Here is a 13116-nt window from a genome sequence, read left to right on the forward strand (position 1 = left end):
ACAACTATAAGTTATAAAATTATTATTACATATAAAGGGAACTGGCTGATTTCATAAGACAACTAATATGGGTGATTAGAAATGAATATACGGGATAAATAAGCAAAAACTAGAACTAGCACTCAGGAGAGCTCATACTTCTGCAAGATCCATCCATCCACTTTCTAGAGCGCTGCATCCTAATTTGGATGAGCACCAACTTGTGCTGCATGACACCAACCCTACACTTGTGCATGCCTGACTTTTAGAATTAATATTACCCAATGAAATTCAATACAATGTTTTTTTTGGGGGGGGTATCTTGCAATGCTAATAAAAGTGAAGATCAATATGCACAATAAATGCTATGGTTTTGTCTTGGAGGTTTGTAAATCACTTGAGTTTTGTCTCATGCTGCTATCAAACGTTACCTCCTGTGTGGATCTTTGCGGTGCAGTACACCCTCCACATCACACGATGGCAGTATAGCCTACACACACTAACCGGAAGCCGTCGTGTGCTTTAAAAGGCAACCGCAGAAGCACATCGATCATTTCCTCATGAGGTTCAGCAGGAGAGGGTAAGCCCAGTTATAATGTAGAGTTCTTTTGCTTGTAAAGCTAAAAACTTACTTTAAAAGCGTCGCCTTTATTCACAGCGATGTACCGCTGTTGGCTCAATTTACAGCGTCAACATCTGTAAATCAAGAGGAAACATTGAGCTAATTAGACTTAAATGCACCAAGAGACTCACCGAATTAAATATACAACTACGTTGCTGCTACGTATCAAGTTTATAGCAGTCTGTTGCCCGTTTCGATAGTCAATCCACAAGGCAACGTTAATGTGGGCATTTTTCACAGGACGTCTCGTAAAGTTTAGTACGTGCATGGATTCAATATGGCTTCGGCGCACGTGGTTGGCCTGTTCGGTGCTAAAATGCTACCATTTGAGTCCATTTAAGAATTAAAAAAAAATCATTAGTGAGTAGTTTGAAAATAAGGTTACGACCTTTTTATTGGAGATGAAACTCTCCCCTGATGACCAGCACTGGGCTCTGAGTCTACATGGAGATTCTGTGCATCTTTGGCCTGACAAGCCAAAGTGTCTGAGGAGACATCAGACTAAAATGACAACATTTAGGGTCGTAATAGCATACTAACATTTTGCATGTCTTTGCAGGTCTTCACTGAAGAGCCGCATGGGGCCATCACCGTGTGCACCCGCCAGTGGCTTGAACAATGCGGTCTGGTGCAATGTGAGTTGGGTGGCAGCCGAGTGCTCATTGGAACATGGAGGTGATTAAAGGTGTGACATTGCAGTTGTGCAGTTTATTCACTCCTCTTTTTAGGCGAGTGGTTCATAGGTCTGACCGATTTTTGCCCCTTTTAGGTGCTGGACTTCCAAGTGTTGGTTCCAAGGTGATTGGACAAAGTGATTTCAGAAGATCCTAAAGATGTACCATTAACGGACCAGACACGGGTGTAATACTAGAGCACTGACTTGGACCCAGGCCTGGGATGGCTTGTTGGTGAGTACCTGGTCATGGACCCAGTCACATACCTGTCAATGTTGGCATTTTATTTCCTTGTTTTTATTATAAACAGTTGAAATACAGGAACTTTCTGGGACACGGGAGTTGACTGGTATTCCCTGTCAGGCACATGGATGCGCTCAGCAGAGACCTCCAAACAAGTCTGCATCTAGAGATGGCTAAAATTTGAATTTTGAAATCACAAAGGAGTGTTTCTTGTTGTGTGCACAAAGTATAATAAAATTGTTTTAATCTATACCCTGCATTCATACCTATACAATATCAGTTTCACTCCTGTATTTAAACAGTTCTGACTTTGGGGTAGGATTAAATTCTGCTTCTCCCTACTCATTTTCAGACATTGTTTACTTGTGCAAGTGTAATATGCTAAAGTACTCTTCAAACGCTAACCATACAGTGAAGAATAAAGAATTGGTCATAACTCTGCTAATATGCAGAACTGCCAAAACATTTTGTTGGGAAGTCAGATCCCACAATTGTAAGTGTGGGAGGGGCCAACTGCTCCATCGATAACCTCCAGCAGAGCATTTTAATTATACATAGACTTAAAAGCACAAGGGCATTTTTATAAAGTGTAGGACAGTTTCGTATCAGTCAAATCACCAAATGTGCAGGTCTTACACCACGTTGACATGGAAATTACTGTCAAATGGGTCTCATTGAAGGAATCCAAAAGCAACATTAAAACTTGAGTGTCTTTATTATAATTCTAACAATTCATCTCTTAAAACACTTTAAATTCATATTTATAGGAATGTATATATGTATATCACATATACATACTGTATATATCTATATATAGTAACTTATCTTTCCACACTTCATCTTTTTTTCTTTTTTTTTTTTTAAAGTTCTCTTAAAAAGTTGCTTTCTATGCAATCGAGCCCCAAAGTGTTAAAAGAAAGTACTTGCAGGAACAAAGTATAGAGTTGGTCCAGGAGCGAGTAGAGTGTACCTGTTTTTCCTGGGGTTTTTTAGGGATGGGCTACCCCTGGTGTGAAGCGGCTGATGGAAGCAGGACGGTTTTGCATAAACATGCTGGTCTAAAAAATGGCAATCGGGATGAAAATGGCAAGCGGCTGTCAAGAGGAAGGCTCAAACTGTATAGAAAGCAAAGGAGTTAATAAAGATGTAATACATGTTTTCATTTCTTTTCTTTTGGAAGACAGAGATTCTTCATAGCTTTTCTATCTCAAACCGCATTTAGGCCAGGCATTAGCTTCATTGTCCTTATTGTTATTCTGAAGTCCAGCCTTCCTTTCACGAGCTCTCACACACCAGCAAAGTGACACGAACACCAAACTGAGGATTGATCCTGAAGCGGTATGACGAGTGGAATGTGGCTGTGAGGTCATGAGAGAGCCCTTTACTCCATTTCAGCCAAACGTAAGCCAGCCGGTGAGACATCTTTAAGCATTGTCTCGCTTCTTTTCCTGTCCAAATTAGACTGAAGCATGGAAGGAAAAAAAATACTTCAAATGTGCTTGCGAGACCTCCTACCGTCACCTGGAAGTAACAGCCCAGTAGATAAATCAATGCAAAAATACTTCTATAGAATTCTCTAGAACGTCAGCGTTATCTTCACGGTCAAATGTGGGAATAACAGTAAGGACGATGACGGTAATGTCAAATAAAGAAAATGTCTTTGCCGACAACGTCAGCGCTTCTGATAAAAAGTGTAAGAACAATCCGAGTAGTAAAATGCTTTGCTTTCCTCCAGGATTTGTCTGTACCTCGTGGGAGGGGCTGGGAGGGGGAGCGGTGGTCAGATTGCAGGAAATGGCAGTTTTTATTCCGCCTCTGGCCCCTCCCCTCGCCTTGAGTGCAGACAGGAAGTCTTGAATGGGTTTCGCCATACAGGAAGCCTTTCACGTGTGTCCCCACAAACAGGTGAAAGCAGTCCCAAATATTTATACGTATATATATATAGATATATTCTATATACCTGTATGTGTCCCATAAAGTTGTGTGTGTGTGCGTGCATGCAGGCGTGTTAAGAGTGTGTACCATTTTTATGTTGTCGGTCTGGGCACTTATTTTTGCTACAACGTGATACAGTGACCAGTCTGCATGTTTGTCATTAAAAATGACGACATGTCAGGACCCACAACTTTGGGTCGGGAGGGGTGTTGGTGGTTTGGGGAATCACAGGGCCTGGAACTGGGCGGCAGAGCCCCGTCGGCGGTGAGGTAAGGACATGAAGACTGGAAGCTGCAGTGATGTGCACGTAGCCTCAGATGGCCGCAGCATGGAGCCACCTTCTCCAGCTCGTGTTGGAATTTTTATTGTTTTTTGGGGGTTTGCTTGGTCATTGTACGGTGGTGTCACGGCGTCAACTTTGTGTGCGTTTGGACGAGCAAGGTTGTCCCCTATTTCTCCCCTCTTGTGATGTTTCCATCTTGTTCCCAACTTCTTGGTTGAATCATCAGGCAGCAGCAGTTTCAAGCTTCTTCCCTCACTAAATCCAACGTCTTCCTCGCTCCCTCGCCACCTCAGCTCCGACTCCCATCGTCCATCCTGCCCTCAGACTGTCCGTCCCGAGGCGAGAGGACCGAAATGGGGAACGGGCTGCTGGAGAGCCTGAGGACACCAAAAAAAACATGTCAAGCTTAAATTTGGGCTGAATCCCAATTGACCCTGATATGTACTGTATAAAATATGTCGCAGGTGCAGGGTGGGCCTTTGGGGTTTTTAAGGTGAAAGGGGAGGACTACAAAAAGGGAATTGGGATTCAGCGCTTTCTCTAATTAGTAATAGTAACACGTTTTGTCATCAAAGAAAGTTAACACCCAAATAAGGCGAGCTACCATCAATGCCGACTGTTTACTGCGGCAACCTCAGCCTCGTCAGTCAAGCTGCAGCCATACCTGTCAATCACAGACCTCAGGGCCCGTTCTATGTTCATGCGGTGGCCGACACGGCTCACGCCCAAATCCAGATAGTCGTCCTTGGTTAGGGAGGGCAGGTGGGTGCCATCAATCTCGTTGTCCAGAAAGCGCTCGCGGTGCTCCCCCAAGTTGAGGTACCCGAGCCAGTCCGCCACGTCATACTTGGTCCAGTAGGGCAGCGGCTTGGAGGCGAATGGCTTGGTCGGGGAAGGGGGCGGTAGATGGGGGTAACTCAGACAGGTGGGAGGAGGGAGCGGGTGCAGGGGCGGGGAGGAGGTGCCGGACAGAAAATGAGTGGGCGAGAGAGAGCGAGAAACAACTAAGGTGGAGTTTGGAGGAGGTGGGGCCCCAGAGGGGGCAAAGAGGGGCGGAGAGGGTGAGAAGTAGGGATCGCCCAGAGGGTTACCGGGTGAAGGAGGGGTGATTGAACCTCGCAGGTCATAGATGGCACTATACAGGGGTGACGTGGGGAGGAGTGGGAGGGAGGACGGACGTGGCGGCCCCGCTTTGGGCCTCTCTGATGGGGAGATGAGAGGACTGGGTGCCCGCCTGCGCTGAAGCATGTGAGAGTCTGATTTGCGGGACTCGCGACTGGGGATGAACTGGAATTCCAGCGCTTTGGTCCGGTAGACGGGTCTGTGTTTGGGGGAAGTGGGATAAGGGGAGTAAGACGTCGGGGACAGCGGGGAATGAGAACGTGGTGGCTGAGAGGCAGCTTGGGGCTGAGGGGACGGGGACCGACCCCAGTTAGGGTACTGGGAGGCGGGGGTCGGGGACGCGCACAAGGACGGCTGCGATAAAGAGATTGGAGAGGGTGACTGGGAGCGAGCCGATGGGGGACTCAGAGCTGAGGCGGAATCTTCTGAGAATCTGAAGGGACAAAAATGAATACATTGGAAAACATGACTAAAGGTCTGCTCCACTAAGCATGTGCACTTCATGATGCAACAATGAGGTTTACCTGTGTCTGCTCAGCGGTCTCTGGCTGCTCCAGGTGTCCTTGGTCCTTTGCTGCAGTTTGCCGCTCAGCTCGTTGATGATGTTTGGCTTCATGCTCGTTGCAGGAGGGTAAATCTTCTTCCCCTCTAAAAGTGCCCCAAATTGTCCCCCGGCCTCACCGCCCATCTGTCCCTCAGTCCAGAGAGGCTTCATCTCGGGTGTGCGGGCGCGGTCAAAATAAGGTGAGCTGGGACGTCCCAAATTTTGCATGTCCCTTACCCCATACCCGTCCTGCCCACTTTCATCTTCTGTGGCGCCCCCTTCCTCGACATCCTCCTCCTGCTGATCACCTCTTCGCCTGTGGGAGTGGAAGGATGCAGGGGCAGTGCTGGTCTGTCTGTGAAGCTCACCACTGCGACCCCCCTCCCTGAACCTGCTGCTTTTTGGGTAAGTGGAGGCTGCTGCTGTGGCATTCTGCATCTCAAAAGTTTGGCCGTCCAGGTAGCTCATGTAAGACTCCAGAAAATCTCCACGTTCCCCCGATTCCACTGTCCCACCTGCTAGCCGTCCTCCCCCCCTCTCCCCTCGGTCTAACCTGTCCCCCCGAACGTTAGCCAAGATGCTGTCCAGGTGGTGGTCGCTACTGCTGCGGCTGTCCAGTTCTTCTATGCCAGAGTCCACCACAGTCTCCTGGGATTCTCCCTTTTTGGCAGTGGGGGGAGGACGGTGGCGCTCCCCTGTCCTGTGCGTGCTTTGGATGGCGGTGGAGTGGGTGGCGTATGCGGTGTGCGTTCGCTCATGGTAGAGCTGAGTGGAGGTGCTTGTTGTGGTGGCAGCAGCGGTGGTTGTAGCGGCACAGCTTGTGGTCGTGGAAAATGAGTCGGTGCCCCGTAGGGGGGCAGAGGTGGCAGCAGTGGAAGAAAGTGCTGGGGGCCCCCTATAGGCGGGGGGAGGCGTTACAGTGAGCGGGGGAGGAGTGGGCGAGGAGCGTCCTGGAGCGTGCGTGCTGTTGTACAGGTGGTGGGGATGGGACACGGACAAGGGTCTGTGATACGAGCCAGGAGGCGGTGGCGGTGACACTGAAGGCGGAGGCGGGGGTCTGCTTGTTGATGTGGGGTGCAAGGTAGAGGGTGAGGAAGGAGGAGGGGGGTTGGGCGAAGTCTGGCAGGGCGAGGGAGCGGACTGAGTCAGATTAGCTACCTCACTGTCGTAAGAGGTGAGGCTGGAGGCTGTGGAGTCCCCCGCCTGGGGAGAGGGCAGGGGCGTGTGAGCGGGGAACACACTTCCAAACAGTTCTTTTTGGGCAGGTGGAGGGGGAGGGGGTGGCGGGGGAGGCGGAGGTGGAGGAGGTGGGACCCTCTGTTGGGTGGAGCTCACCGTGGGGAGAGGCCGACGTTGCGAGTACCCTGAAACCCCCCTGTCAAAGCTGTTAGCAAACTCTAATGGAGGGGGGAGGGGCTCTGCGTAGACAAATTCATCGTCTGCATCCACAGACGGGGCAGGTGGAGGAAGAACCATCAGGCCGGACCCAGCGTTCCCAGTAGTGTTCACTGCCTGTTGAGTGCTGGTAGTAGAGGGAGTCGGACGGGACAAGATGTAGGCATCTGTCTGACTTTCCATCCTGAGAAATGGGGGTCGGCGAGGATGCTGGGATGCCTGCTCATTAGCGACCTGCTCCGCTCTCCTCATGTAACTCTCTCTCTCTTTCTCCCTCTCTCGTTCCCTGGAGGCCTCCCTCTCCCGCTCCCTTGATCTCTCCCGCTCCCTCTCCTTGTAGCTGGGCTGGTATGGCTGAGACTGGTAGTGGTGCGTGTGGACAGTTTTGTCCTCCGAGAAGCGAACTCTTAGTCCCTCACGGGTTCCTCCCCCTTCCCGATCTCTTTCCACTACACTTCCGCCCTCCTCACCCCACACGCCGCCAACTCCTCTCAGGATTCTTGGCGAGGGTGGTCGTCCGACAGAAGGAGTGGTGGCAGCCAGGGAAGAGGAGGTGACCAAGTAGGAGCTGGAGGACTGGGCAGAGGACGACACTGGCTGTGAGGTGACAGAAGACGAAGGGAAGACCACGTTGGACATCTGGCGAATGAAGGGGTGTTCTGCCCCTCTTCTTAACCTGGTGTCATCCCGAAGAGCGCGCTCTCTGGCTGCCAAGGCAAGGCCTAGCGGTGACGTGGGGTCGAGAGCCTTTCCTGTTAGGGGGTGAATGAAGGTGGTGGAGGAGGACGGTGGCTGCCTTCCTGTGGCAGTGTACAGGTCAGCAGGCACAGACTTGGGCTGATAGTCGAGGGCAGATGAGGAGTACTCGGGTAAGCCAAAGGCTGGAGGCATGCTGCGGGTATGGTGGATGAAGGTGTCGGCAGAGAACATGCCCTCATCAATGGACTTTGATGGTCGCAGCTTAGAGGAAGAACTTTCTTGCGTGTTGAGCTGCTGCTGTGATACATGAGTCCGCGTTAGTCCTCCAACTCCCTCTCCTCCGAGACCCATGTCCTCCTCAGCAGACATGAACAAGGAGGCGCTCTTTCTTCGGGCTTCGTGAAAGCGCTCCCGGTCTCTGCGAGCTGCGCCAACAACAGCCGCTCCAAACTGGCTGGTGAAGTCCAGCCCGTCCTGGGCTCTCATGGAAGGCAATGATGGAGGCGGGGGTGCGGGGATGGAGGGCGGTGCAGGGGGCTGTGGAGCTTGAGTAGGGGGAGGAGGACCATGGGGGGTTTTGGCTTCGTCCGCCTCCCCTGATGCAGGCGCGTCCGCTTCCACGCTGCTGCCCTGGCTGCTGCGCCCGCTGCTGCTGGTGGAGGGGGCCTTGACGATGATGGTGGGGATTGGGATGGAGCTTTTCTCCACTTTGCCCCCCAGTGTGCCCTGACCTGTGCGCAGGTCCTCCACCTTTGATTGTTTCACCAGGGGACCTTTGCCTCTCCGGGCGCCCCCTTTAGGACCCCCTGCTCCTGCTGCACTGCGCTCTGCTCGCTGTGGTTGGCTCTGACCTGTCTGTTGCTGCGGCATGACCGTGGCAATGCTGGATGGGGGGACAGCGCTGCTGTAGCCTCTCCTGAGGACAGCTGCTTTGACCCCTCCAGCAGGCTCCCCAGTATATGCAACCTTCCGTGTAGCAGTCCTGCTTTGTGCAGTGTGGGCGCCCACATGGGAATAGAAAGTTGAGTGGTCCACTGCTGTTCCGCCACCTGGGGCAGCACTGGGACCGCCAGTCCTCTCCCGGCCCAGATGGGTGAAGTGTACTGCCTGGGAATAGGGCTGGTAGTGCGAGGAGGTGGCTGTGGATTGGGACACAGAGGGCTGCTGAGATGACTTGGCTCTCCAACCGAGGGGAGGGGCAGAGGAGAAGGGAGGGTCCGGCGGGGCTGTAGTTGGTGGGGGCGGGATGTCGTCTGGCCCAGGCACTGACAGACTGCGAGCAAACTTCATGGCTGGAGGATGCAGGAACTGCCTCTCCTCCTCGGGCACCCCTGCAGTCACAAAAGAAGACGTTTCAGATGAGATGAAACGTAAGTTTGTGACATTTGGTTGGACGACTGGAGTTCATAAAAAGTCAGCAACACATTGGCGAGGTTGTCTGTCTTCATCTGCCTGTCCATCTACCTGCTGACCTGGTCTGTCCTCAGGTCATTAGAAGTCAGTGTTCGAAAGTTATGTGATTATCCACCAAAAATAGGAGGACAGAAACTCTGCTTTTGCTCAGAGCATAGGCAATGTAACCTGCCTGGTTCAGCCAGGCCCGCATTCCACCTTGGGCTAGAACCAATGTCTGCTGAATGAGAGTCAAGAGCACTAGCCGTTGAGTTAAAAGGCCGGACGTGCAGCGCGACTCTTAAGATGTCAGGGAGTGAAGTTCACCAACGTACATCCGCACAGCCTCACTGGCGCCACCCGTTACACAAACAAAGCAAGACACAGAAGGTATAACTATGGTAGTAATCCTTTCAGGTGGGGTACATGATGAAATAATAAGCAGGGGTGGAGAAATTGCAATAAAATGCAGCCCAAGAATCAACAACAGTGTGCTATTTGATTGAGAAGACTACCAGTGTGTGTTTTGCAGTGTGTTAGACAGGTACACTCCGGTGACAAACATGGGGGGGTGCCCACAGACACACAGACCAGCACAGTGTGGACCTCCAGCAAGTCCAAAGGACAGACAGACAGGCAGAAAAAAAAGACGGCCTCACCGATGGACTTCTGCCGCAGCATACCGTGCTGTGGGCCGTGACCGGAGGCGTACTGGCCGCGATCATAGCCCAGACCCAAGCCGGACGGCGCCACCCCCAACCCAGTCTGGTCCGTAAAGTTTGGCTGTAAAAAGCAAAAAGTGAAAGACACACTGTTGACTGACAAGATAGTGACAAATGTATGCTGTATATATTTATTTATCACACACCTCGTTGCTGTAGAAACTTCGCCCCCTGTCCCTTTTTGGCCCCTGCGCCCGCGTCCCTGGGGCCTCATTGGTGCTGATTGTCTGCTGAGCCGCTGCAAGAATTTCATCTAATTTGTCTGAGAGAAAGAGGAGGGAGAGACAGACAGGGAGGAAAGAGAGAAGGCGGAAGACGGGACAATGAAACACAAAAAGGGACAGCAAAAAAAATGGAGGGAAAGACGCTCGGAAAAGAACACAGTGGATCGAGTTGGATGAAAGGACGAGGAATTCGGGACATGAAGATGATGGGCCTTACTTAAAGCCATCTGATAGACTGTCCTCTTCTTCTCTGCAACTTGGGAGGACTCAAATTCTGAAGGGGAAACAAAAAGGAGTCCAGGCATTCGGGTTAAAGGCACACAAATTAGGCAGAGTGGAGATGAGTCTACCTGACTTCTTTTTCCAAGGGGTAGCAGCTGCAAGGAGAACAAAAGGAGACTTTGTTTTGGCAGGAGCATGACAGCATTGTTACAGGGAATACTAATAACATTTCCTGGAGTGTGACATGCACTTCTATGCTGTGTAAAACACTCAAGATGAAAAACGCAGGCAGAATTAGTTCAAAACGATAACGCTGCCAATACATGAACGACTGCACACATTTATTCACAGTGAAGGAAGGACGCCCACCTCTTTCCACTGTTGACATGTTAGGACGCCACCATGAGGACACAAAAAGATAAAAAGACAGCAGCAGTTAATGCAAAACCTCAAAATGATTCTCGACCACAGAAGAAGAAGGACAGTAACGAGTGTGCGGCGGCATGGTTGCCATGCTAATGTGCATCTTGCATGAGGGCGCCGTGTGTCTCCGAGGTGAACCGGGACACTGCGCCAATCACGGAGGTGACAGAGTTTAATAGGCCTCGCAGCTAAATGAATTCTAATGCGTTAAATAAGCATAATATGGCTAAACGCTGCGCACCCGTTGACCTTGACGTGCACAGGAAGACGGCGAGGAAGTGGAAGTGAGCGACATTGCATATTACATCTCAAAGTGAGAGGAGGGAGCGGAGTAAAAATACAAATAAAACCCAACAACAAACAAACATAAATAACACAAACGGGGGCGTTGACCCTGGACGCACACTTCCCCGCCTACTTTCTTGCCGCAAATAGAATGGGCATCAATGTGGTGGTTGCCACGGCAACAAACGTGGAACAACTTTACTTATCCCAATAATTTTATATCTGCTGGGTGTGAAAACAAGCATATTCATGACAAGAGAAGAAACATTACGATCGAGAGAGAAATTCTGCCTGCGTTTGAGACTCTGGGAGTCTGAGCTGGAGCTGGAGCAAAAGTGTTCGGTGTTAGTCGGGCATTGGGTGGGGTTATTTCTTGCAGTTTGCTTTTGTTCTTCCTCACCTTTGGCTCCTCTCAGCATTCCATGTTTGACTAGGAAGTTACTCAATATTGCTTCCTTTGATTGACAGGTGGGCACCTCATCTATTACAGTCAGAAGTCTCCTTCACACTTTCTGCATTTCACATCAGTAGTGTTGGTCTTAAAGCTTCACATTAATTGTTTTGCTCACCCATCTCCTCCAGCTCCGAGGTCATGGACTTGGATCGCAGGGCGATGGCGGGTGTGCTCAGCCTCTTGCTCTGCTGGGGGACTGCAACGCAAGAGAGGGGCACAAGAGGTCACTCGCAAAAAACATGAGTGGGCTTTGCCGACCCCCGATCCGCTTACTTTTCTTCCGGGCGCCCTCCTCCATGTCGGGGTTGCGGGTTACCATGACGACCTTGACCATGAGGCTGTTGCCGCCCTGCCTGATCATGTTGACGACCTGCCGGTGGCCGACCTTCACCACATTCTGACCATTGACCTGGAAATGACAGAGCAGTGGTTTGGGGAGTCCTGAGGCTGCCACGGCGATGGGGCGGTACCTCTATGAGGAAGTCCCCCATCCTGAGACCGGCTCGCCAGGCCACGCCCCCCTCGTCCACCGACTCCAGGTACTGCAGGGCGGGGAAGGCGGGGGTGGGTGTGAACTCCTCAATGGGAGTCTGAGCTGGAGACGTCATGCAAAAGTGTTTGGTGTTAGTCGGGCGTTGGATGGGGTTATTTCTTGCAGTTTGCTTTGGTTCTTCCTCACCTTTGGCTCCTCTCAGCACAAAGCCGAAACCCTCGCTGTCCTTCTTCTGCAAAAGCACCGTCTTCTCCTTGATTATGTAGTCACTAGAAGAGAGGACACGGGTGACATGTAGACAGACCACCCACCTTTGATGACATCACTAGTGACAGTTAGAGTACATTCAAGTCCTGTTGAAAGACAGTAACCGTTTTTACGATATTGCCACCACCACAATGGATTAAAGACAACTAACTAATTAACTAAACCAGGACTGGAGTGGCCACTTTTAGCTTTCATTTCAGACAGTGGTGTCCCAAGTGCAGCTTGAGGGCCATTTTTTTCTTATATGTAATAAATGCACTTTAAAGCTGGGGTAGTGCAAAATAACACAGTATGCAGCGTGCAGGGAAGAGTAGCTACCGTTGAGTTAGCCAGCATGCCTTGCAGGTTGTAGATGTGGGCATAGTTTTGCGTGTAAACGTTAAAATAAGTGACACCCTGTGTCACCCTTCAGAATAAAAGCACAAGATAATTTTTGTACAATTTATTTGCAAATGGGTCCTCGACCCACCAGTTGAGAATCTCTGTCTTAGCATATATTAATGTGCAATGGATTGCTTTTAGCATCTTTAATGTAGCAATTCAATTTTTCTGGATGTGGCCCTCGCTGGAAAAAGTTGGACACCCTGGGAAGTAAATGACATCACAACATACTGCAAACATCACAGCTGCTCTCCATCGCTATCTTTCTATTACAGAATAGATGCTACCGTATCATGCCGCCGCTTGCTAGCTGGGGAAAGTCGACGACCGAGCCAAGCCAAGTAATGGCGGGCCATTAGTCACTGACAGCAAACAACGTGCAGGCCTGCGCACGTTTGTGAAATGTGCAACAGGGTGAGATGACTCCAGCGTGAAAGTGATGTGGCCCACAAAGCAGAAATGAATGTAGGCTTGTAGCTACACATGGGCCTCTATGCAAGTGAAAGGAGGGAATGTTTAGGGGCCTTCTTGTATGCCAGACAAAATATTGCCTGTACTGGTAATAAAGACCTCATGATGACAACAGTTTGACCCCGGAACAGACTATTTGTATTTTCACATATTGTGACTGACCACAGAGGTTCCACTGTAGCTATTAAGTTGTAAAAGAACTGTGGAGTTATAAAGTACCCAAATGCACCACCATGAAGCACCTTACTAAGGTACCAAATATGCATAATATGTATAAGACGCACAT

The 13116-nt window shown here is 50.4% G+C and overlaps 1 protein-coding gene and 1 non-coding gene across 7 annotated transcripts in view; one reads left to right on the forward strand and one right to left on the reverse strand.

The window, feature by feature from the left end:
* Positions 1-346: 346 nt before the first annotated feature.
* The window catches only part of shank1 (SH3 and multiple ankyrin repeat domains 1), a 60171-nt gene continuing 47401 nt past the window's right edge, over positions 347-13116 (reverse strand). For 2 of the 6 annotated variants that reach the window (XM_054760760.1, XM_054760764.1), the window contains 12 exons: positions 11898-11980; positions 11689-11813; positions 11492-11627; positions 11334-11414; positions 11165-11245; positions 10185-10211; positions 10052-10108; positions 9757-9872; positions 9548-9671; positions 5383-8827; positions 4401-5291; positions 347-4113 (listed from right to left, as the gene is read on the reverse strand). In XM_054760760.1, the coding sequence (XP_054616735.1) occupies positions 4026-4113; positions 4401-5291; positions 5383-8827; positions 9548-9671; positions 9757-9872; positions 10052-10108; positions 10185-10211; positions 11165-11245; positions 11334-11414; positions 11492-11627; positions 11689-11813; positions 11898-11980 (5254 nt within the window). In that variant the 3' untranslated portion in view covers positions 347-4025. The remainder of the gene's footprint in view (positions 4114-4400; positions 5292-5382; positions 8828-9547; positions 9672-9756; positions 9873-10051; positions 10109-10184; positions 10212-11164; positions 11246-11333; positions 11415-11491; positions 11628-11688; positions 11814-11897; positions 11981-13116) is intronic. The other 4 variants (XM_054760762.1, XM_054760761.1, XM_054760759.1 and 1 more) reach the window with 4 other exon arrangements.
* LOC129171813 (small nucleolar RNA SNORD88) lies at positions 1008-1097 on the forward strand. Its single transcript, XR_008566845.1, has one exon. It is a non-coding gene; the product is annotated as a small nucleolar RNA SNORD88 (small nucleolar RNA).

Source organism: Dunckerocampus dactyliophorus, chromosome 18 (genome assembly GCF_027744805.1).
Source record: "Dunckerocampus dactyliophorus isolate RoL2022-P2 chromosome 18, RoL_Ddac_1.1, whole genome shotgun sequence".
Classification (NCBI taxonomy): Eukaryota; Metazoa; Chordata; class Actinopteri; order Syngnathiformes; family Syngnathidae; genus Dunckerocampus; species Dunckerocampus dactyliophorus.